Here is a 24,814-nt window from a genome sequence, read left to right as displayed (position 1 = left end):
CTTGACTTAGCTGTTTCTGCAACCCTCCACCTAAAAATCAGCCTGGAGACAGCAAAACCAGCTGCAGGAGCTGACACGGAGCTTCCTGCCCCAGCACCATGTCTGGCTGGATCCCTCCGAGAGCAGGAGAGCGCCTGGTCATCTCCACATCTCATTAACATGCAGATTTGAGTTGCTGCCTGCTGTTGTGAATGAGCCTGATAACAGTCAACTGACATATGCACCGTGTTTCCGTGAGTCACAGTCGTACAGTGCTTATGAGAATACTGTTCCATCATATTTATCTGGCAAGGAAACTCCGCTGTAAGCCTGCGCTTTTGTGGGTGGCTTATTAAGAAACAAAGCTGGAACACAGAGAATCAATATAAATACTGAATATAAACACAAGGGGGATTGAGGCAGTAATTCTTTATGGCTTTGCTTCTTGCTTTCCCTCCAAATGCGTGAGGTTGAGGGAAATTAAACTATCCACATTAATTAGGTGTTATCTTCTGTACTGCCTAACAGCATGAAGGGCTTGAAGGGAATAGCTTGAAGGTTTGCCACACACTCCCAAAAGGAATGGTCTCAGAAGTTAACATGTTCCTTGATCTCGATCAAGATTTCAGCCTGGTTTCTTGCATTTAACAAGCAGGTAAAGATGAGAAAACCTGTCTGGGAGCTAAGAGGAGACAGGGAAGAGGAGAGCCTACGGCTCAGGGGCTGGATCCAACCTTTAGACACGTGATCCTTCCTGCAGCAATACTAACGTGTGTGCTAATGTGAGGTCTGCCTGGTCTGTTTGAAAGGCCTGTTCATCCTTAACCAAGGAAAAAGTTGCTGGTCAGAATAACGCGAAATTCCCCTGAACAAAAGCCTCCCATTCATTTCTGGTATTCATAACCTTAGTCTTTCCAAGCCCAATTGAGAAATTTCCAGTTACCAGCCGAATTAACACTCATTATGTCTCATCACTTTCCCTGTCTAGCAGCAAAAAAGGACCCAGAGAAAGCCTTTCAGAGTAAGGTGCTCTGTACGCTGTTTGTGAGTAGAGCTTGGCTGGCCTGTGTAAGTATCCTAGCCCAAACTCAGAGAGATGCTAGTGCAGAAGCACAGCTACTAACCAGCCCGAGGCAAATTCACGTGCTGCCCAAGTGCCCCTGACACAAACCCTCCTTTCAGTCCCTTCGGCCCAATTTTCACCTGTGCCTGTGCTTGGGTTCCCAGACAGAAGATCTGGACAGGCATAGGACAGCTTGGCTTCCAAGATCAAATGCTTTTAATTTTGTATAACTGTATCACTTATTTTCTGACTCCATTCACATCCTGATGGCTGGAACAAAGCAGCGTGTTTGCCTGCAGCTTCGTGAAACGTGAGCTCTTTATTACAGCATAATCTGAGTAGTGTCATCCACTTCCTTATGCACGTGGAAGCACTTATACAGCAGCACCCTGCTATCTGTCACTTCTCCGTATATCGTTTAGGAGTTCTGTAGCTGCCTGATGTCGTGCTCCTCTAACCATTGCCACTACCCCATCTTCTGACCTTCCTACTCAACTGATGTGATTGACTTTAATTTGAGGAATATGATGATATGTAAATACTCAGAAAGAGGCAGTGAGAAGACCTGCACTGGAAGATTTACACTTGATGATGGGGAGGCTGAGGTATTCTGGAAGGGTGACCTGCTCTGAAGAGCCAGACTCCAAAAAGCCAGCATCTTCTCTGGTTGATGATTCTGATGCTACTGCTCCTGCCCCTCCAACTTTCATATCATGCACCCTGTTCCTGTGTATTTAAGGTGTATTTCTGAAGTCCCCACATAAAATCCGTCCTTACAGTAATTCCTACAGGAAAAATTGCTTCACTCTTGATTGCATCATCACACTTTTCAGGAACACAACCTCAAAACAGGCAGCAGGTTATGGACACACACGCCAGGGCCTCTACACCTCCCATTCTTTGACTATCATTCAATTTAGGAAACAGATACCAGTTATCCCTGCTGGCATTCAAATCCTCTATGGGGATTTTCCACAAGGATGATAGCCTTGACTCCATCATCCTACAGGTGGCTGTTAGGGTGATGGAGGCACTCTCTTCCAAGAGAGAACACACAACTCTTTTGGGATAAGGGACGCAGTTATCCTAAAAGCACTTCAGTTCTTTGCTTATAGCACAGCCTCTGCTCCAAACCGCCTTGGAGCCTCTCTCTACCCTGTTTTCCTGCTGCAGTTAAGCACAACTATGACTTAACTCATGGTTTCAAAATTATCTTCTTTGCACCTCACACCACCCTCTCTCACACGTCCATTTTCTACACTTCAGACCAAAAGGCTGCATTTCCTAGTCATTGTATTACAATGTTTTAATGTGTAAAGGGCCACGACAAGCCATCAGCTGAACAAGGCACTTGAAAAAGGCCAGCTCCCCAGTTTGCACAGCAAGGGAAAACAAGTCCCCAGCAGCAGATGAAGAGAGCGTGTAGCAGAGGACGTGGTCTGGAGAATTATAAACATCTGGCTGCTTCTTCTAATAGTCTTTGAGCCAAAAGGCTGGAGAACTGAACAACATCAGCAACTGCTCCACAACACGAGCAGCAACATGTCTCTGCTCAGCTTTCCTGGCACGGCCTAATGAGACAGGTTGCTGAACAGCAGAGAACATGTGTCTTGAATCGCTCTGTGAAGCCCGAGCAAGACAGCGTGCAGGAGTTCAGCCCTATCGCACCACCAGCTTTTCACTGCCTTTAAGTTATTATACCAAGACAGTAGGCTATGGGAGAGAGTTTAAATGAGTCTAAAGCTGTATTAGAAAACTCTATCACACCAGCCTCACCTCTCCTAACTCACCACCAGCGAGCTGTGTGGATCAGAGGGGAAAGCAGGCAGGGGACAGCACTGTCCGGGGAGGGGAGGACGAGTCACCAAGTGTTATGTGGACGGCGCTGCCCTCTCCCGGGTGCAGCCCACACTGCTCAGCTGAATGTCAGACTCCTGCCCTGCTAAGACTGAATTTGGGCTTCACCCCTTGCAGGTGGCAAGAGCAAGAGCCCTGTTCCTGCCTCCTCTCTCAGCTCTGCAGCAGCCACGGGGTTCCTGGGCTGTGGAAGCTTGTTGTAAAGCAGAGGCCGAAGCTGCCTGCAGCAGGGAGAGAGTCAGTAGTTTTCACAGTCCCCTGCCCATGCCTGGCAGCAAAGGCATGTGCCAGGCACAGGTAGGCAGGGAGCTCCAAACACAGGGGGTGCTGCAGGGGGAAGGCAGCTTCCCAGGGAGCGGGACTGGAAGAGCACAGAAACAAAGGGAGAGGCCGTGGATGTGCAGCACAGCTGGACTGTGTACAGCCACCAGCCCTTCCCTAATCAGGGGGAGCACAGAGCATCCCTCTCACTGCTCTGCCTGACCAGGCTCACAAATCACCCAGACATCCCTAAGCAGCAGTTTCCTGCAATTACAAACAGCAGAACACATGTGCCAATTAGCTGCATGCTAATATCCTCTTCAGTCCTTGATCTAGGCCAGATCTCAGCCCCGGGGTGCAGCAGAGTCAGGCTGCTTCCTCTTGAGATCCCAGAGACTGGAAGGAGCATCCCCTGGCTGCAGGCCAGGAGGGCTCTCCTCCCCTGCCGCAGGAGGACGCAAGGACAGCAGTTGGCAGCACAGAGCTCCCCGGGTGCCTGCACTGGGTGGGAGATCTCAGCCAAAGAGAAACATCAGGTGTGGTGAACACAGGAGAGCAGCAATGTCCGCTCCTGTCCTATGCAAGCTGCCAAAAAAACCCAAAATCTTAATTCTGTACTGGTTGAGGGTGGCACTTGGGGCATGGGAGACCTCATCACCACTGGGTTACTGAGAGAGAGCAGGCAAGATGGCCAAGCTCTGCTGGACAAGCAGCTCTGCCTGGTTCTCAGACACTTCTCTTCACCCTGCGTTTTCAGGACATTTGTTTCCCCCACACGGCTCCAGACTGAGTCCCTGGCACTCGCTGCAGATGAGGTCAGTGCTGGCCTGCCAGCAGACATATTTCGTTAATGCAGCACTGCTGCTCACAAACCATCCTGGGAACCACTCGAGCCAATCCACGTCCCTCCCCAGAGCTACAGCTGCAGGAGGATTTGGTGGGCAGAGAGCAAACACGCCTCTCGGGGTCTGGTCACAAGTTGGGCCTGAGAAACACGCTCATTCGTTAACACCCCAGTAAATTTAACACTGCTAGACGAGCTCCCCAATGATGCCATGGCGCAACCCCAACAGAGGCAGGCGAGGCCAATGGCAACAAGACCGCTGGAGGCCCATTGCCTGTGGGACAGGAGCACACGGACAGCTCGACTCCCCAACAGGCACGTGCTTGGCCACCCAACCAGCCACTTCCCTGACAGGTCAGCTTGGGCAGCACAGGCAGACCCGAACTCTCTCCTGTGCTCCTTGTGGGACACAAGCCCCTGTGCGGGCTGGAGAGCTGCTGGCTCTGGCTGAGGAGCCCACAAGGGTTGCTCATTCACAGACAGACCCCCACAAACAAGGCTCTGTGGCTTCTGGCCTGGAGGGGTACATCCGCACCATGCTGCACTGCACGGTCTCACGCTTTGTCCTTTCCCAGCACAGGGATCTGTGATCCACCTTCCACTTCACAGGTAACTGCGCTCACCATCCCTTCTGACCCACTCAGGATCCGAGACAGCAAGGTGAACACCCCAAAGGCTCTGGAAGCAGCCAGTCCTCGCTGCTCTATCCCAGGAGCTCTGCCTTGGGATGCCTACCCACACATGAACAAGTGCCGAGTCACAGCGAGCAACGAGGATGAGCCCACCCCTTCGCCAAGTGCTGACAGAGCTTTCCTGCCTTCCCACCCCCTCGGCAGTGCTGTTCTCTCACACCTCTGTAAAGCCTGCTCACCTGTTGACTTCTGAAACGTTGTTGATCCTCGCAGCTTCCAGCAGAGCATCTTCTGAAAGCAGAAAAAGATGGGAAAGTGAGTTAGCAGTGAAACACACACACATAATAACCTGGAGGTGGCACAGGCCACTGCAGCAGAGAAGGCAGGGCCTGTGCTTACAGCTCTTATCAAACACCACAGGTTAGGAAGGATCTATTTCTGTGAGCAGGTCACTCCAAAATCCCTTGCTTGCTGTATTCCCACAGCCTCCCTGCAAGTGCCGGTGCTAGGCTCTAGGGAAGGCAGGACTGAACAGCAGTTCTCAAAAGGCAGTCACAAGCAGACACATGGGAACCTGTGTGCAAGCTGAATCCCTGGCCTGGCTGCTGCACAAGTCCCTTCTTCGCCTCTTCTAGCCCAAATGCGGATGTTCAGCCAGTTGAAACAGCAGCTCCCCGCATGCCACATCATAACACAAGAGATCTCCCGGGCAGCACCTCAGCAGACGCAGCCAGGGATGTAAATTGCTCCTCCCTGGGAGACCAGACTCTCCCAGCCTGCCAGAGATCACCCATGTCTGCAGGAAACTACCTCAGCTCATGACTGTGGGCGCTGCCAGTCTCTGGCTTGGAAGGTGCCATGGGATGGGCCCAGCAAAAGGCTGGAGCAGAGGGGAAAGGTCCTGCTCGGCCACCCGGGGCTGAGGGCAAGCCAGCAGCAGCTCCAGCAAGGAACCAACTGCATCAACAACTGGAGAAACAAAGACTTCTCCTGTGTTTGCAAAGCAAACCCCACAAATGGTGGGCTCCGATCTGCAGCAGGCATTATGGGGCAGCTGGCACTGTCAGCCCAGGCAGGCACTGTCAGCCAGAGGTTTCCAGACATCACAGCAAGGCCATTGAGTTCCTACTGCAGGCTCAGAATGACATCTCCTGGCTAGAGGGGGTAAGGACAGCACCCCAGCTCTGACTCAGAGATGCACAGAGCTGCTGGAGCAGGAGTTGTTCAAAAACAGTGCAGCCAGCACAGCTGCACTGGGGTATTTGGGAAGCTGGGACAATTCTCCCCAATTCTTACCAGCCTTCAGGTGCTTCCTGCTCTCTCCCCAACATTTTCTGCCTCCTTTCCCTTCTCCAAGTCATTTGTGCCTGTGGCTCAGTCTTCTGCCTTGCATTGTCAACCTGCCTTCCTAGAGAGCAGCCCCAGCAGACAGGGCTCTGTCCTGCAAGCCCCATCCCCTGGTCCTGGGGTGAGGGTCCCTCTATCCTGAGAGAACATACAGCCACAAATGGACAGAGACAACAATTACAGTTCAGCCCAGCAGCCAGCTTTCTGCAGAGGTTCGAGCTGTACCACAAACCTCAACGTTTCCTCTGCTGCCCTGAAAGTAACGGCAGTCAGCGTGCTGCAGGGAGCTATTTTGGCTGTCATCAGTGCATCCAAACTAAGAGCTTTCGAGCACAAATTGCTTGTGGCGTTATTAGTAAAGCCAAGATCAGTGGGCACTGGGGGTTTACCTGGGCAGTGTGCTGTCTCAAGGACAATTCACCAGGCTGAGCATGTCAGAGGGGAGCAGCGGGTGCGTTTATGTGTCCCCCCTGCCCTGGGGTGATGATGGCTGCTTGCTGGCCTGGATACCACAGCAGAGCACCAGCAGCATGGAGCACTCAGGCCTGCCCAAGATACGGGTTAAACTCCAGGCAGTTGGGGCCAAACAACCTTTGGTGTCCGAGTTACTGAGTGTTCAGCCACTGCAACCTGGACTTCGGCCCAGCACAGTGTCCTCCTCCCAGTCATAGAATCACAGAACAGTCTGGGTTGGAAGGAACCTCTCAAGGTCATCTAGTCCAAACCCCCTGCCATCTTCAACCAGATCAAGGTGCTCAGAGCCCCGTCCAACCTGGCCTTGAATGTGTCCAGGGATGGGGCACTGACCACCTCTCTGGGCAACCTGGGCCAGTGTTTCACCACCCTCAGCATAAAACATTTCTTCCTTATATCTAGTCTGAATCTGCCCTCTTTTAGTTTAAAACAATTACCCCTTGTCCTATCACTACAGGCCCTACTAAAAAGCCTGTCCCCATCTTTCTTAGAAGCCCCCTTTAAGTATTGGAAGGCTGCTATAAGGTCTCCCCGGTGCCTTCTCTTCTCCAGGCTGAACAACCCCAACTCTCTCAGACTTTCCTCATAGCAGAGGTGTTCCAGCCATCTGATCATTTTTGTGGCCTCCTCCCTCTGGATTCACTCCAACAGGTCCATGTCTCTCCTGTGCTGACGACACTAGAGCTGCACGCAATACCTAGTAAAAAACAACATGGGGCTTTCCCAAACCCACCCACAAAGCAAGAGTGAGGGGAAAGTTCTCCAACATGTGGCCTGGCTCAGCGAGGTCTGCAGGGACCCTTGAGCTCTCTGGCCCTGACCTTCTGCAACCGTGTCCCTGCACCCCTGCCCTCTCCGGGAAAGCGTCTCGCCTGCTTGCTTCCCGCACTCTCCCTGCCTCCCTGGCTGCAGGGTTTGGGGCACTCATGGCTCTGTCCCCTCTGCCCGCAGCCAAAGCCACGTGGCTTCCTGGCTCTAAACACTAACCAGTCCACAAACCGGCTCCTGCAACAAAGCCAGACCTTGGTCTCACAGACCTTTCCTAAGCACTAATTACACAAGACTCTCTATAATGATGGTGAAACCTCCTGGGTAACCAACCCAGCAGCCCAGCACAGCAGTTGGCACGTTACTCACAGGGAAACCAACCTCTGACGTGCCTGAAACCACTGAGTAAAGCGTCCTGCTCTGAAGTCACAGCCCCCCCTGCCCCAGGCCTCTTGTCACACCAGCGGATGAGCTCACTGCCCACAAGCCCAAGCCCGTGAACAGTGAGGGCTGCTTCATGACAAAGGGACCGCAGCGAAGGCCCCCCTTGTGCACACACCATCTCTTCTGGAGCTTGTACCAACCCTGGATCCTGGTCTTGCTCAGCTGAAGGTCTGAAGGTTGATGCCCTGTGTGCCTGGCACACAGCAAAAGCAGCAAAGATGTCTCTGCTCCACCACCACTTTGACCAGTAACACCAATGAGGCCACTCCATCTCCTGTCCTGCAGCAGGAAAGGGGGTGAAAACAACCTGGGGCAGAGAGGCCAAGCGTAGGACTGCACCCCAAATACTCCCAAACACAAAACACCGCATGAGTGCCGAGAATGGGACTTGCTGTGGCGCAAACCTACAGTTATGCATCAACCTAGAAGCATGCAACTTGCCCCAACAGATCACTAGGACTATCCTGTGCGCTTCAGCTCAGACACACATCAGCCTTCCTAGATCCAAAGCTAATGCTGAGGCAACAAGGGCTTGTGGCCACCCACCAACTGCTTATTTCCCACAGTGGGGTGGACTTAAGCCACTCTGTGAGAAACCTTGGGCTTATCAGGGTAGTAACTCAATCTCTTCCCAACTCCAAAACCTTTGTACTTGCCCAAAATATCCTACGTTCAAAGCAGAACACTGGGGACAGCCTGCCCTGTGGAGATCATGCACCCTGACAGTTCAAACCCTCCCCTGCCAGCCTTGTCACCCACGGGGTCTTGGAGCCAGGTCCTTTCCCAACACACATCACAAAACCGTCCACAGAGACGGGCTAGGGTGCAGCCGACAAGAGCGCTGGCTATTCTATCTTGGTGGCAAGCGTGCGGATCATTATCTTCACACTACAGAAGAGCTTGGGTATCTGTCACAGACCAGCACGCCTCTGGGCTAGGGATCAAGGACAACACTTTCCCTGGAGGGTTTCCCAGGCCAGCACCAGCAGGCAGGCTCCGTCTCCAAGGAGGGACCCCCACGCCCCGCTCCCTGAGGGGCACAAGCTCCTCTGCTCCGCATCAAGCCCTCTCCCACCCTGGGGCCGGCGAAGCGGCGATAGTCACCCTTGGACAGGTGGTCCCTGATGTAGCAGTACGCCAGCGCAGCGACGAGGGCAGGCACCGCAGCTCCTGGGGGGCAGCTCCCACCTCCGCTCCGACTCCCGCCGGGGTCTCCTCCGTGATGACAGCACCGCTCAGCACCCGAGGGCCACAGCACCGGCTCTCCAAGGCACATCGCCGGGCCCGACCGCCCCAGCACAGGGCAGCCTGCTCCAGCCAGGCCGGTGGTGCTCGGCCTGGGGGTCCGCAGCAGGGCCAGGCTTGGGATCTGCAGCCCCGGTCCCTCCGCCGTGGGGCTCCCCTTTGGGCCTGGCCCCAAATCTATGGGGGTGTCCCCCGGGCCCAGCCCCGTTACCGGGGGTCTCTCCCCCGGGCCCGGCCCCGTTACCGGGGGTCTCCCCCCCGGGCCCGGCCCCGTTACCGGGGGTCTCCCCCCCGGGCCCCGCTGTCGCCCCCCCCAGGCCGCGGCCCGCCATGACAGCCTCGCGCTGGGCGTCAGTGTGGTTTCGCGGCGCACCCTGGCGGCCGAAGGCGGGAACAACCGCGGCTCACCGGTCCCGGTTCCCTCAGCCACTACCGGAAACCCGTAAGCAACCCGTGAAGGCCACGACCGCCTCCGGAGGAGCCGCGCCAGACCCGGCGGCGGCGGGCGGGACGCCAGGGAAGCCAGCATCGTCCCCGCGCTCCGCCGCTGGTACCTTCCCCCACACACCCCCCCCCCCGGCGGCGCCGCTGAAGACCGGCGAATCAAGATGGCGGCCGCCGGCTGCCCGGCGAGAGCAGGGCGTCGGCGCGGGGTCGCGCGCAAGGCCTGCTGGGAGCTGTAGTCCTCGCCGCAACCTGACCCCGCGCTGTCTACAAGAGGTTGGACTACAACTCCCAGGGGGCGCCGCGGCAAGGCCCTCCCGCGCGGGGCATGCCGGGAAAACGGCAGAGCGGGGGCGAGTAGTGCCGCTGAGGGACCCGGGTTCAAGACCCGGCTAGGCCTGAACGCGTGTGCTCACACACACACACACACACACCCCCCCTCCGTGCGCACACGCGTGTGTGGACACGCGGGTGCGCGTGCACACACGCCGTCACGCGCGCACGCGCGGTGCACAAGCACGTGGGCCGGCAGGGAGGCGCCCGCACGCCTGCGCCCCGTAGGGGGGGGACGGGGAAGGGACACGGGCTCGCACACGCGTGTGCATGGTCTTGCACGCACGCCCCTAGGCGCTTGTGCACGCTCGCGTGCACAGGCCCGCGCGTGCGTGCGGGAGCTTGTACACACCCGCGTCCGCACACACGCTCTCTCACGGGTACACACACGCGCAGCCCTGCACGCGCACGTACTCACGCGTGTGCGCGCACACGCCGCAGGCCCTGCCGGAGCCCTTCGCACGCCCGTGCGGGGCTTGCACACCCACAGGCGCTCCCCTCTCCTGCGGCGGCCCTGCTGTCCTCTGGGAAATCCCGGGTGGGCACCCCGGGATGAGCGGCATCGGGGCGGGAAATCGGGGAGCAAACACCTCCGGCAGCCTCGGCTGGGGGGGGGGATTTGCACGCCAGCCGGGGGTTGATTTGCACACCCAGGTGGGCCCGGTGCTGCTGATGTGGGAGTTGCGTGCGGGGCCTCTCCCTGCCTCGTGCCGCTGCTCCCGCGTGTCCCACTCCTGCTCGGAGCCACCGTCCCTGCGGACCCTGCCCCGTGCCGTGGTCTCGGGGGGGAGCAGCCGGCTCTGTCCCACCTCACGCCGCAGCAGAGGACAGGCGGGACAGCCAGCACCCTGCTTCTGCCCATCCCTGCCCGGAGCCCCCCAGGCAGCGTGCGGGAAGGGAGCGGAGCGGGGATCACCGTAGGGTGGGAGCAGCCCGGAGAGGCAGCCCGTACCCCGGCCCCCGAGCTGGCCGGGCACCCTCTGCCCCGGGAGAGCCCCCCCGCTGCTCTGCACAGCCGGCCGAGCCAGCCCTGCGTGGGGTGTGAACGGGTCCCGCCAGGCCTGCCCCAGCGTGTGTGCACGCGTGTGTGCGACCTGTGTGTGCACGCCTGCGTCTGAGCACGCCTGTGTGTGCATGTGCGCGTGTCTGTGGGCGTACAAGGTGCGTGAGCGCACCTGTGTGCACACACGTGTGTCTGCGTGCATGCATGTGTGCGGGAGTGCATGTGTATGTGGATGCACGCGAACTGTGTGTGTGCATGCACGTGCGTGAATCACGTGCGTGCATGCACGTATGTGCCTGTGAGTGTGCCTGCCTGTCTGTATGAGTGCACATGCGTGTGTATGTGTGTACGTGACTGAGTGTGTGTGCACACGAGTGTGTGTGTGTGCACGTGTGCGTGTCCTGGCAGGAGGCACTGAGCACCGGCGGTGCAGCCCCATGGACATCCAACCCCTGCGGCACCAGCGGCTCCATCCCCATTGCCGGCCTGATGCTGGTTTAATTAATTACCCATGCGTGGCCAGGGCTTTGCTTTCTCACCAACACGAGGGACCCAGGGATGGATCCAGCAAACACCTCTGCTCCTCTCCGCCCTTGGACGCCTCTGTTCCCCCAAAAGGCATCGAGAAGCCTCAAAAAGCCCCCCAGATCCCTCGGCTGCTCGCCGGCAGCGGTCCAGGACCATCCCCACTGTCCCCGGAGCCACTACACAAAACAGTACGTCACTGCCCTGTGTGAAAAAAGCTTCTTGGTAGATGATAAAAATGCGTATAACTGGGTGCTTAAGAGAAGGAAAACATAAAATTGTGTATTTAAGGGACAAGATGAAAGGCAAGCGGCACGTGGGGTTTCACTGGGAGAAGGGCTCGCCGCAAAGGCAAAAGAAATGGTCGCTTAAATCATCGTGCACTGGTCGGGAATGCTTTTTGCTCAACCCTCGTATATCTGGCAGCTAAAGGAGCGCGAAGACGGCAGGCAGGCTGTTAGCAGGCTGCGTCTCCTGTTTCTCTCCTCCAAGTCCATCAATATTTCAGAACCAGAGGAATTCGCCCCGTCTCTCACATGCACTTACAGCTCCAGAAGGAAAACAGGTGTTTCTGCTTCATTATTTGGTGAAGAAAATGGTATTAAACCATGCCACATGCAGAGGAAGCTGCAGCTGCCCAGAGCCCTTTTCCACACCGGGATTTGCTGGGGGGCTGCAGCCGCCAGCACTCCCCGCTTCTTCGTTATTCCAGCAGCCGCTTGCACGGTTTGACATTATGCACCGTCACTTCAGTGCTTTAATGGGCTCTAACGAGCTTGGTGCCTGACATGGCTTCTGGGTGTTTAAACTGGGTTGCTAATAAGTTGCATTTTAGCAAGCAAAATAAAAGTTGATGAAAAAAATCAGGTTTATTGAGAAGAATTGGTTTTATTGCATGCATTATTAAATATCTGCTTCCTGCCCACCAGCCCCCGGAGAAGAGCTGAATGTGGGGCTCATGCTGAGCGCTGCTTGGACCACGAGGAAGCACCAAGCCATGCCAAGCTATGCCAAGCCATGCCGACCCATGCCAAGCCATGCCGACCCATGCCAAACCATGCCGACCCATGCCAAGCCGTGCCAGAAAGCTCTGGGAAGATCATGGGAGCTCACCGGTGATCGCAGCGGTTCAGCCTCCTGCAGTAAACCCATTTTTTTCGACTCGGTGATGAGCCTTTATAACCCAGTATTTGCATCTCCCCACCGGCTCCCAGTGGCCGCCCCCCCCCACCCGCAGCCCTCGGTGGAGCCTGGCAGCGTGGGCCACATTTGCACGGCTAATTTAGCTGTGCACTCTGCTAATTATAGCCTGTCAGGGGGATGCAGATTGGAGGAGCAGGGTTAAGGCTGGCCCTGGTGCGAGCTCAGCACTGTGCAGCCTGGCCGTGCCGTGATCTCTCCTGAGAGCTGCCGGGGTGCACGAGGGGATGGTGGGGTGAAAGGATGGGGTTTGGGGAGAGCATGGGGCAAATGGAAAAGAGATGGAAATGGCCCTGGAGCAGAGGAGAGGAAGCTGGTCCCCTCGGTCCCTGTTCCCAGCACCGGGTACTGGGAGCAGCCAGAAATTGGCATTTCTGCCCCACGTGTGGGGCTTCAGTTGGGCTGCGAGTTGTGTCTCAGGAGCTGTCAGCGCTGCAGGCAGCCCAGTTCTGCAGCCCAGCTCCCCCAGTTCCCCAGCCAGCTCCCCCAGTTCCCCCAGCCCAGCTCCCTCAGCCCAGTTCCCCCAGTTCCCCAGCCAGCTCCCCCAGCCCAGCTCCCCCAGTTCTGCAGCCCAGCTCCCCCAGTTCCCCCAGCCCAGCTCCCCCAGCCCAGCTCCCCCAGTTCCCCAGCCCAGCTTCCCCAGTTTGGTCCCACAGCCCAGCTCCCCCAGCCGTTTCCCCAGCTCCCCAGCCCAGCTCCCCCAGCCCAGTTCCCCCAGTTCCCCAGCCCAGCTGCCCCAGTTCCCCAGTTAGCTCCCCCAGCCCCAGTTCCCCCAGTTCCTCCAGCTCCCCCAAAACAGTTTCCCCAGCTCCCTCAGCCGTTTCCCCAGCTCCCCAGCCCAGTTCCCCCAGCTCCCCCAGCCCAGCTCCAGCAGGCAGCTGGCCCCCTCGCACCGTGCCCCGCACGCAGGCAGGATTTCTAGGCCTGCAGATGACGTCTGTCCTATTTTCGGATCGGGTTCTGCACACCGCGGTGTGCACGGCAGGCCCTGTCTGGGGACGTGGGTGTTCCTGCTCCCCAGTGAGAGCTGGAATTGCCCGGCGGGGGGGACGACGACGACACCGGGCTGGGAAAGGCTGCGGGATGCTGGCACCCGCTCCGTTTGCCTGGGGACAGGGTGGGAAAAACCCCCAGGTTTCAGCAGCGGAGCAGACAGAGGGCTGTCTGGAAGGGCTGCGCAGCGGGGGACGAGGGGAGAGGGTCCCCCCCGCACCCACCGCAGCAAAGCCCCGGCGCCCAGCCTTGTCCCCAGCCCTGCTGTCACCCACGGGTGACGGCAGCGGGGTTCCCGCACGTGGCTTCTCCGCGTTGGGCTGGGACGGGGTGATCAAAGCCTCCTTTGGTTCTTTTTCCTGGGTCAGGTTTTTCCCGGGAGCAGCAGTGCGGCACGTCCAGCCCAGCGATGTGAGGTCCCTGTGCCACAGGCGTGGAGGACAGTGAGACCCCCCCGTCCCCCTCCTTCTCCTCCGGTTACCACATCCCAGGAAGGGCCCCATCCTCGGACACGCAGCTCGGGAAGGGGCTCTGTGCCCCCCCCTCCCCGCTGCAGGTCCCAGGCTGCCGAGGAGGACCTTGCTTTGCTGGGTTAAGGAAACGCCGTGCTGCTTCGTCCTCCTTTAAGTGGTTATTCACGGCAGCGGGAGCTGGAAGATGCTTCCTTCGCATTTCTGAGCGGAGAGGAAGAAATCCTGAGTCTGCAGCATTTCCAGACCCAGCTGGGGAGCCCCAGCTCTTCCAAAAAATTGCCTCCTAGTCATCACCGACGATGGCAGCGTGCCTTCCTGCTCCCGGCCAGCTGCACCGTGCTGCTGCCGCAGCAGGGCCTGGCACCGGCACGGTGGGGGGGACATGCTTGCCAGGCACCGGCCCCCCGTGTCCCCGGTTGGGGAGAGATGGTGCTCGAGGAGGTGGTGTTGGTGCAGCCATGGGGCACCGAGTCAGGGCGAGGGTCCCGGTCCTGCACTGTCGGCACCCGTGACCAGAGGAAATCCTTCAAAACCGGGGAGGATGGGGCACGGGGGGGGGGGGGACACGGCTTGGCTGGGGCCCTCTCCCGCAGCACCGGGGATCCTGGGGCGAGAGGCAGGGGTTGTGGTGCAGGGTGGTGTGAGCGTGTGTGCGTGTGTGCACCCCTGAGCGTGCACCCACGTCCGTGTGCAGGCGAGGGGCGTGCGTGTGCGCCCCCGGGTGTGCAGGCGGGGGGGGGGGAGTGTGCGCACCCCTGTGGGTGCACCCATGTCCGTGTGCAGGCGAGGGACGCGTGTGTGCACCCCTGGGTGTGCAGGTGGGGGGGGTGTGTGTGTGTGTGCGCACCCCCGCGCGTGCACCCCCGCGTGTGTGCAGGCGGGGGCTGTGTGCGTGCGTGTGTAAAGGCACGGGGCTCGTGTGCGTGTGCAGGCGCCGGTACGCGTGCACGGGCAGGCTGGGTGTGCGGGGGGGTTGCACGGGGGGGGGTGTGCGCGCACAGCGCGGGGATCCGTGCAACTGCAACACCTCCGTGCACCCCCCCCCCCGGTGCTCCCGGGGCCGCCCCCAGCCTCCCCCCCTCCCCTCCCGGTGCTCCCCCAGCCTCCCCCCCCCCCGGTGCCGTCCCCGGAGCTCCGCCCCCCCCAGTGCTCCCGGGGCCGCCCCCAGCCTCCCCCCCTCCCCTCCCGGTGCTCCCGGGGCCGCCCCCAGCCTCCCCCCCTCCCCTCCCGGTGCTCCCCCAGCCTCCCCCCCCCCCGGTGCCGTCCCCGGAGCTCCGCCCCCCCCAGTGCTCCCGGGGCCGCCCCCAGCCTCCCCCCCTCCCCTCCCGGTGCTCCCGGGGCCGCCCCCAGCCTCCCCCCCCCCCCACTCCCGGTGCTCCCCCGGCCTCCCCCCCCCCCCGCCCCGGTGCCGTCCCCGGAGCTCCGCCCCCTCCCGGTGCTCCCGGGGCCGCCCCCGCCCCGCCCCCGCGGCCCCGCCCCGGCCCATCGCGCACCGCGCACCGGGGATGCCGCCGCCGCCGCCGCCGCCGTCCCCGTCGTCCCCGTCCCCGCCCCCGCCGTAGGGGCCGCCGCGACCCGCGGCACCGGCAGCGGCAACGGTGGAGGGTTGGGGTGGGGGTGGGGGGGGAAGGAAGGGGGAGAAAGGGAGCGTCGCGACACCATGTCGGGTCGCGACGGCGCGTCGGGTCGCGACAGCGTGCAGATCCCCGACGACCGGGATTTCGGGGCGTTCCGGGCGGAGTGCGAGTCGGAGCGGGGCTGGAGCCTCACCTACAGCAAGGCGGGGGTGGCCGTCTGGGTCCAGCTGCTGGAGCCCGAGCGCTCCCTCCATAAGATCAAGGTGAGACCCCACCGGCACCGGGCACCGGGCACCGGGTACCGGGCACCGGGGGGAACCCAGCGCCCGGGGGCGGGCGGGGGCCCGGCAGCACGGAGGGAGCGCGGACCCGGGGGGTAGGGGAGACCCTGGGGCGGCGGGGAGGATGCTGGGGGTCAGCGAGGGTCCCCGGGGGGGGGAACCTGGAGGCGAGCGGGGACCCTGGGGTGATGCGGCACCCTGGGGCGAGCGGGGACCCCCCAGCGAGCGGGGACTCGGGGGGGTGAGGCAGCACCCCCGGGTGAGCAGGGGCTGTGGGTGCAAGCAGGAATCTTGTGGCAAGTGGGGACCCCAGGGGCTAGCGGGGACCCTGAGGCAAGTGGGGACTTGGGGGTGAACCAGCACCCTGGGGTGAAAAGGGGCCCTGAGGGTGAGTGAGGACCCCAGAAGTTAAGGGGGACCCTGGGGCAAACAGGGACCTGGGGTGAGCCGGCACCCTGGGGGACAGCAAGGACACTGGGGTGAGAGCCAGCACCCCGGGGTGAGCGGGGACCATGGGTGCAGGCGGGAATCCTGTGGCGAGTGGGGACCCTGGGGCGATGCGGCACCCCGGGGTGAGCAGGAACCCCAGGGGCTAGCGGGGACCCTGTGGCAAGTGGGGACCCTCGAGTGATTACAGCACCCTGGGCGAGTGGGGACTCGGCCGAGCTGGCACCCTATTGCAAAAAAGGGTCCCCAGGACAAGTGGGGACCCAGGGCTGAGCTGGCACCCCAGGACAAATGGGGACTCTGGGAGTGAGCGGGGACCCCAGGACAAACAAGACCCCGGGGCTGAGCGGGGACAAGTAGGGTCCCCTGGGACAAGGGGGGTGCACAGGGGTGACCGGGGACTCACCCGGGGACAAACAGGGACCCTCGGGCATGTGGGACCGTGGGGCCTCAGTGCTGCCTGCCCCCCCCCAGCACCCAGAGCCGGGGCCGGAGCGGGGCTGGAGGGTTCCTTGGGGTCTGCCGGGCACCAGCCCGCTCTCACCGGGGCTGTCCCCATCCGGGCTGTCCCCTCGCCCTGTGGCACCCGCTGCAGCCCTGCAACCCCCCCTCCTCCGATACAGAGCGGAGCTCCTGGGGCTCTCCGCGTCCCTGCTGCGTCCTCCGGCGGGTCCCTTCCCTCCCCGGTGCCGGTTTGCCGGGCTGGCACAGGCGGGTGCGTGCTCATCCCTCCGGCAAAGTGGGCACACAGGCAGCGTCAGGGCCGACCGGGCACCAGGAATCCAAGAGAAAACTTAGGACAGGAGCGGCGTCAGGCTGGCGTTGCCGGTGGCCACGGGCCACCGTGCCACGCCGGAACCTCTGCCTGGCTCTCTGCAGGGCTGGCCGGCGTCCCCGTCCCTGCCGGCACCTCCACAAAGCTTTCCCTGGTGCAACGGGTTACATTGCCCTCGCCGGCGCGCCGAGGGACGGCGGCAGCCCGGCGAGGTCGGCGGCGGAGCGGAGGCGGCGGCGGCGGCCGCGGCCTGCTCGCATGCCGCTCTGCAGCAGCTGCGCAAACAAGCGGCGCCGGCAGCACCGGAGAAACCTGTCCCTGGGGTGGTGGCGGTGGCAGGAGCACCGGCCGTGCCTGGCTCCCACCGCGCCTGCGCCCGCCCGGGAATCGCCTCTGTTTGCTCCCCGGCGTCGGCCGGCCGCCGGCGTGGTGGAGCCATGGCTGCGTGTTTGGGCTGCGGTGACCCGGGGACGGGTCCCCACCGGGCACCGGTGGCAGCAGCCTGCGGTGCCGTAGCAGTGAGTCCCGGGGGGGGACGATGGGGACAGTGCCTGGGGTGTGGGGTGCTGCTCATCCCCCCCCCACAGAGGTGTGAGCCTGACCCCACGCTGGCACACGTGGCCAGCGGGACACGGAGCGCCCATCTCCGTGGGGTCTGCGCATCCCCGGGCACGCTGGCGTAGGCACAGGTCTGCGGGGCAGCGCATCCCAGCCCCCACGCCGAGCCCCCCGGTGCCCCCCAGCCTCGCTGCTCGCTCTTGGGGTGTTGCTGCATCCCAAAACGTCTCCGGTGGGATTGAGGTGCCGCTCTCTGTAGGGCTGCTTGGGTGCAAGCACGCAGCAGGGAGGACGTGGGGGGGGGTGTGTGTGTGTGTGCATCCCTGCCCGCCCCAACAATCCCGGTGTGCCACGTCGGCGTGGCCGGGAACCAGCCCCAGGTGTGTACCAGGATGTCCTGGCCCCGGTTGGCACGGCACGCTCCTGCCACGGGAGACCTCCCTCGCCCCCACGGGGGTCCCCGAGCCCTGGCAGCACCCCAGGGGTGCCCGGTCCTTGGCTCTCCGTGCAAGGGGAGCCCGGGCTTGGGGTGCTGCTCAGTTAAACCCCATTGAGGAGTCTTCATCCCCGAAAGGCCGAGGTCCCTGTTTGCTCTGGGGGCGGTCACCTTCCCTCCGGCCACCTTTGCTCCCCACGCCTGCTCCTCTCCCTGCTTCTGTCCCCAAAACCTTTTCCCCCCCGGCAGCCCCTCTACCACCCCCATGGGGCTCTCCTAGCCCCCTCCAGCATCCAGCCTTGCTCCCCCAAGACCCCAGTGCATCCCACAGCCACGTCAGGTCCTGGACCCCCCCCAGCGCCCTCCTGGCCAGATCCTGCTTGGAAAGACCCTGCTGGGTGTTTATATGTTGATGCTGTGTGTGTGCTGAGCGGCACCGGGCTGCCCCGGCCAGGTATCAGGGGCCATGGGGGGACCAACAGTCCCTGTGCCACCCCCGTGGTCCCCAGCAACACACAGACCCAGCACTTCCCACCCAGGATGGGATGCTCCCACTGGATTTCATGCCAGCCGGTGGGACGGGCAGCTGTCCCAGCACACGTGGCATGGCTGACGTGGCACGATGGGGCTGAGCCGGGGTGTTCGCCCCCAATGTCGCAGCTCCCCGGGGACGGGGCTGGGGGCTGCCCACTGTGCCTGGCACCGGCAGCCTCCAAAGAGCTGTTTTCCTTGCTGTTTGCTCGCTGGCTTTCTCGCTCCTGCTGCTGCTGCTTTGTAATTAAATGAAACCCGAAGGTCTCGCTCCGCTTTGAAGCGGCAGCTGCCCCCCCCTCGCCTTCTCTCCTGCCATTAGGGATGCAGCTCTCGTCTAACCTGTTTTCTGGAGTCTGGAAACAAGTTTGTGCCACCAGGACCTGACAAAACCCAGGGCTGATTCATCGGCAGGACACGGGATTCTTCGGTGGCCTTGGGGCTGCCCATTAATGTCGTGGTGCCCGAGATGGCTGCGGGATGGGGGACCCCGGCTGGGAACCCCCTGCCCACCCCAGTGGAGCAGCGAGCTGGTGCTTGGGGATCTGAGTGCCCCAGGGGAGACTCTGCCCCTGGGAATGGACTGCTCCGAAAGGATGGCCAGGAGCCATCCCATGGGAAGCATTGGGAGGGGGCTGAAGCTTCGCCGGGCTTTGCCGGAGCCGCCGGGCTCTGGGAAGCCACCTGGGATGCACATGCTGACCGTTCCTGCCCGGACCCCGGCTCCCGCTCATTACTTTATTCATCGGGTCACCTTGAGACGTGGCACCCGGTCGTTAATGATTGCGTTGAACATCCGGGCCACGGGGGAGATCTTCTCTTTAATTAATGACCCACGTGGCCGTGGCCGCCGACGCTGCCTGCACCAGGTGCTGTGCACCCCCGAGGCCAGGGAAGCCCGCTCCGGACAGGAGGGGATGCTGCCGGTGAAGCCAGGGCTTCGTGGCAGTGTCAGCCCCCCAACGATGTGGGGCTGGGGGTTGAGCTGACCCCCAGGGCAGTTGTTCTCCCATGTCGGGGGTCCCCTCAGTCCCCAACCACCTGGGTACCCACAGGCAGCCCCTTGTCCTGCTGCCCAGAGCTGCCCCCGCAAGCCCCTTCCCTCTAAAATCTCTGGGGCAGGGAGGGTGTCAGGGCACGGTCGGCCCATTGCATTCAACCTCCCTCCTTTTGGTCTTCCTTCCTTCCTCCTCCTCCTCCTCCTCGCCCTGTAAGCCGTCAGAGTCAATATTGACTCAGGGCTGCTCTGGGCGCTTCCCGGGTGGCACCGTCCCCCCTCCCGACAAAACCCCCCTGGCACTGCCGGGGACGTGAGTCACCCACGGGCTGCAGGCAGCTGGTGGCACGCAGGCAGCGCGGGCAGGTCCTGAGTCACCCGGCTGGTCCTGCCCGCGTGGGCACGGCTCGGCCGACCTGCTTCTCCGCTTTGGGAATATACGGGAGAAGCGGTGGCACGCGCTCCCGCATCCAGCCCGGCCGGCGCGGGCACGGTGTCGGGGTTTCCTGGGTGCGGGTGGGGAGCAGGGGGTCCCCAAGCATGTCACCCGGGGGTGTGCTACCTGAAAATGCCTTGCAAGGCTGGCCCCGTCCGAGTTTTCGGCCGAAGAGGAGGCTCATGTGGCAGGGTTGCAATGCGAGGTGCAGGGGGACGAGCAGCGGTGCCGTGGGGTTGGGGATGGGGGCAATGGGCTTGAGGATGGGCCCCGTGGGGTTGGGGATGGGCTCCGTGGGGTTGGGGATGGGCTCCGTGGGGTTGGGGATGAGCTCCGTGGGGTTGGGGATGGGCTCCGTGGGGTTGGGGACGGGCTCTGTGAGCTTGGGGATGAGCTCCGTGGGATTGAGGATGGGCTCCGTGGGGTTGGGGACAGGGTCTGTGTGTGGAGGCTTTGGCTCCGCGAGCAGCAGCCGTGTCGCACTCAAGGGTCCGGGTGCGGGGCCGTGCCCTGGTGCCGGGTGCTGCCATTCCTCTTGCCGGGGTCGGCGGTCTCCAGCACCGCATGCTTGGGCGAGGACGGTGGCTGTGGCTCCTCTGCCCCTAATTCCCTAAATCTGCTCCTAAAGGAAGGGCCCAAGAGCCGCTCCCCCCAGGTGTTGGGTGCCCGGGGTCTGGGGGTCCCGGAGGGGCCGGAGCCGTCCTTGGGGATGGACCAGGAGCCGGCGGCATTCGGCGGGGGGCAGGATGCCGGTACCCACCTCAGAGGCACTTGGGGCCACATGTGTTTGCCGGGGTGCCGGAGCAGCATCCCCAGGGATCGCGGCAGGGTTGCCTGCGCTGCCCACCGCTGCCCGTGCTGGCTGCCCTCTCTGCCGGCTCCTGCCCGCACTCTGCCCCACGGCACGGCTCCTGCCGCCCTTGGCCTTGGCCAGATGGCATCCCCGCTGCCGGGGGAGGACGGCAGCTTCTCCTTTCTTCTTCTCCTTGTCTTCCCAAGGATTTGGCTGCCATGGTTACCGGAGCTGCTCTTGACCCTGGGGTGGGGGGGCTGCTCCCCACTCCAGCCAGCCCCCCATGCACACTGCGCCACGGCACCGGGCATGGCCCTGTGCACCAGACCCCCGTGGCACCACTGGTGCCCCATGCGGGGATGCTTGCTTTGGGGGAAGACCAGTGATGGGGGGGAAGAGAGAAGGTGGGAAGATGCCCCCCCCCGCGAAGGTCCCCCCGGCATCCGGGGCTCAGCGCTGCCTTGGGGTGTAGCTGGCTCTGAGTGCTCAAGCTATAAGGTGGCTCTGGGGGCCAAACTGGGCCAGACTGGGCTGAGCTGCGGGTTGGGATCCAGCTCCTCTTGGGGGGTTTTGCGTTGGTTTTTGGGGAACCTGAGAGGAGACCCCCCCACCCAGGGGTCCCCACGGCTGCCCTCCCACCTGGGGGTCCCCACGGCCACTCCCCCCCCACCCCGGGGTGGTTTCTCAGCCGCCCACCCCTGCAGTGCAGGATGGAGTGCAAGGACGTGCCGGCGGAGACGCTCTACGACGTGCTGCATGACATCGAGTATCGGAAAAAGTGGGACACCAACGTCATCGAGACCTTTGACATCGGGAAGCTGACCGTCAACTCCGACGTGGGCTACTACGCCTGTGAGGAGGGGGCTGGGGGGTCCCGGGGAGGGGGGAGCTGAGCCCCGGGGCTGTCACGGCAGCGTTCCTGGGTTCAGCATCCGTGGGTTTGGTGGTGCCCGGGCATCGCTGCGAGGAGGCTGGGTACCAGTTTGGGAGGGATTTGGGGAGCAGGCTTGGACTCCCAGTGGGGATGCCCGTGCTGGGTGGGGTGGGGGGTGTCTCACCCTGGTCTCCCACCGCTGCTGTCCCCAGGGAAGTGCCCCAAGCCCCTGAAGAACCGGGACGTCATCACGCTCCGCTCTTGGCTGCCCATGGGCACTGACTACATCATCATGAACTACTCCGTCAAGCACCCTGTGAGTCCTCGAGGGGGCTGGGGGGGGCAGCCGGGGGTGCTGCCCGCACCAGGACAGGGCTGGGTTTGCCCCATGGTCGGTGGGAGGTCAGGCTGGAGGCATTGGGGGGCTGTTGGGGGGGTCAGGGCAGCCCTGCCTGCGGTTAGTGCTTGCCTGTACCCCATCCTGCCCCTGCCATCGATGCATCCCTGTCCCCCCGCCATCCTCACTGTCCCCCCTGCAGAATTACCCCCCTCGGAAGGACATGGTGCGAGCGGTCTCCATCCAGACGGGCTACCTGATCGAGGGGACGGGAGCCAAGAGCTGCACCATCACCTACCTGGCACAGGTGGACCCCAAAGGTAAGGGGGGGGGACCCCACACCAATGCCTTGGGGCTCAGCCCACCCCAGTCCTGCCCTCGTGTCCCTCGGGGACAGTTGCCCTCTGGTTAGGGGTCTGTCCTAACGGATCAGCTGAGGTTAATAAATCGGGCTGGAAGTTTTTCCAGGGCTGGGAGGGGTGGGTGGGCTCGGGGTGGGCTCAGAGACAGGCGGCAGCAGGCAGGGAGGCAGCCGGGAGCATCTCGGGACACAGTCGGAGCCAGACCAGGAGCGCTGGAGCAATGCCAGGAGGAAACATTTTGGGCCCGTTCTCTTGAAATATTTCTTTTTTGGGGTAGAAGAGGTGACCAACATGCTGAAATGGCTTTTTTTGAACTCGGCAAGAAGCTGAGGCAGCAGTTTGGGTTGAATCCTGACTTCCCTGGACTGTCCCCCTGCTGCCGCTCGCCTTGTCCCCTCTCCAGACGGGTGTCCCCGAGCCCTCCTGTCCCTGAGGAGGGTGACCCGGGGGGGCTGGCGATGCCGTGCCCGGGGGTCCCGGCTGTCCCACGTGCCCGGTCCCAGCCCGGCTTCTCTTCTCTCGGCAGGTTCCCTGCCGAAGTGGGTGGTGAACAAATCCTCGCAGTTCCTGGCGCCCAAGGTGAGTCGGTCGCACCGGGGGGTCCCACGGTGCGGTGGGGTGGAGGGCGAGGTGTCCCCCCCGACCCAGCTCAGCTCCAACCCAACCTTCATCCCAGGCGATGAAGAAGATGTACAAAGCTTGCCTGAAGTACCCGGAGTGGAAGCTGAAGCACAACCCGCACTTCAAGCCCTGGCTGTTCCCCGAGCAGAGCCGGCTGCCGGCGCTGCCGCTCTCTGAGCTCTCCCTCCAGCACGCCGACTCCCTGGAGAACATCGACGAGAGCTCCCTGGCCGAGACCAAAGATGACCGCGGCGAGGCCAGCGATGAGGACAGCGTTAACTGAGCCCCCCACCCCCAACTCCCTCCCACCCCGGGGCCATTTTGTCCCTGTCGTCCCCCCCAAAGCAGTTTGTGTCTCTTGCACGCACCTACACGTGCACCCATGCTTCTGGCTCGGGGAGGGGGGGGGGGCTGCTGCCCCCCTGCCCAGGGACAGGGGGGCCGTGCTGGGCTCCCCCCCTGGGTGATGGCTGCCATCCTCCCCCCCATCCCAGGGTGGGAAGCCGGGGGGCATCTGGTCCCTTTGCAGCCACCATGGGACACTGATGTTGTCCCCATCGGTGGCAAACCCAAAGTGCCCTTCAGTTCTCGCCCCCGGGGGGGGGCAGAGGAAAGTGGGGGGCCCTGCCCCAGCCCCCCAGCCCTGGGGGCACCCCCTCGCCCCTTCCCCGTGCTCCCCCCCTGCTCCCCTGTCCCTCCTCCCCGTCTTCCTCTGTTACCGTTTAACAGAACTGCCTTCCTCCCATGGGACCCCCTCCCTGAGCGAACCCCCAGAAGTGGGGGAGGGCTTGGGGGTCTTCCCACACCTCTGGGTGTGCAAAGGGGTCTTTCGGGGCTCCTGGCATCTCCAGGCATGCAGGTGGGGGCTTGGGGGGCTCCTGGCTTGTCCAAGCATGCAGGGGAGGCTTGGGGGGGGGGTCCCAGCACCTCCAGGCATGCGGGGGGGGGGTGTGTGTCTTTGGGGTCTTACAGAACCTCCGGGCATGCAGGGGGGGTTGGGGGGGCTCCTGGTACCTCCACATGTGCTCGGGGGGGGCTTCTGGCACCTCCATGCATGTTGTTGGGGACTTGGGGGGCTCCCGGCACCTCCGTGCATGTTGGAGGGACTTGGGGGGCTCCTGGCACCTCCAGGTGTGCTGGGGGGTCTTGGGGGCTCCCAGCATCTTCAGGCATGTTGGGGGGCTCCCGGCACCTCCAGATATTCTGGGGGTCTCTGGGGGCTCCAAGCATCTTCAGATATCTCCAGATGTTCTGGGGGCTCCTGGCACCTCCAGGAATGTTGGGGGGACTTGGGGGTCTGCCGGCACCTCCAGGCGTGCTGGGGGTCTTGGGGGGCTCCTGCCCCCTCCCCTTTTCCAGGTGAGGAGCCCCAAGCTCGGTGTTTGAACACTTTCTACGCTAGAATTAGAGGCCTTGAATCGGGATTTTGGAGCTGTTCCTTGGCTGCCCTCCCGCCCCCCTCCTTTGCTTGGGGCGGCGAGGGGAGGAGGGAGATTTTGTACCTTGTACCGGAGCTGATTATTTAGGAATAAAAGAAATAAATCCAGCGCAGGGGGTGACTCAGCCTCTCTGTCCTGCCTCGGTCCCCTGGGAGCCCTCCCTGTCCCCGGCTCCATGGTGAGCTCGGGTGGGGGGGTCCCTGGGGGTCCCCCGTCATGGTGGGTGCTGCCGGGTCCTGCTCACCCGTGGGGTCCCCCGTGCTGATCCCCAGGAACCACTGTGGGCTTTGGCCCAGGGGGGACCCCCGGGGGGGCCTCGGGGGTGGCAATGCTACCAGAGGGTGCCAGAGAAACCCCTAAACCCAATTAGTGCTAGGCACTAATTAGCGACAAGGCTGTTTGCCCCTGCGGTGGGTTTTGCCCCAGCCAGTCCAGTAACACCAGTACTGCCTGTCAAACACCCCA

The 24,814-nt window shown here is 62.3% G+C and overlaps 2 protein-coding genes across 3 annotated transcripts in view; one reads left to right on the top strand and one right to left on the bottom strand.

Moving 5' to 3' along the window:
- CLPB (ClpB family mitochondrial disaggregase) overlaps positions 1-9,493 on the bottom strand; it is an 86,112-nt gene extending 76,619 nt beyond the window's left edge. The window contains exons 1-3 of one of the 2 annotated variants that reach the window (XM_075050321.1): positions 8,745-9,493; positions 7,810-7,948; positions 4,876-4,927 (exon numbers count right to left, since the gene is read on the bottom strand). In XM_075050321.1, the coding sequence (XP_074906422.1) occupies positions 4,876-4,927; positions 7,810-7,948; positions 8,745-9,443 (890 nt within the window). In that variant the 5' untranslated portion in view covers positions 9,444-9,493. The remainder of the gene's footprint in view (positions 1-4,875; positions 4,928-7,809; positions 7,949-8,744) is intronic. The other variant, XM_075050322.1, reaches the window with a different exon arrangement.
- A 5,938-nt stretch (positions 9,494-15,431) lies between these two features.
- STARD10 (StAR related lipid transfer domain containing 10) lies at positions 15,432-24,456 on the top strand. The gene is made up of 6 exons (XM_075050320.1): positions 15,432-15,725; positions 21,421-21,568; positions 21,803-21,906; positions 22,130-22,247; positions 22,816-22,868; positions 22,966-24,456. The coding sequence occupies exons 1-6, from the start codon at positions 15,546-15,548 to the stop codon at positions 23,191-23,193; spliced, it is 831 nt and encodes a 276-aa protein (XP_074906421.1). The 5' UTR covers positions 15,432-15,545; the 3' UTR covers positions 23,194-24,456.
- Positions 24,457-24,814: the final 358 nt, after the last annotated feature.

The sequence above is a fragment of the Buteo buteo genome, chromosome 18 (genome assembly GCF_964188355.1).
Source record: "Buteo buteo chromosome 18, bButBut1.hap1.1, whole genome shotgun sequence".
Classification (NCBI taxonomy): domain Eukaryota; kingdom Metazoa; phylum Chordata; class Aves; order Accipitriformes; family Accipitridae; genus Buteo; species Buteo buteo.
The sequence above is the reverse complement of the archived record's forward strand: the minus strand, read 5'-3'. Positions and strand labels throughout refer to the sequence as shown.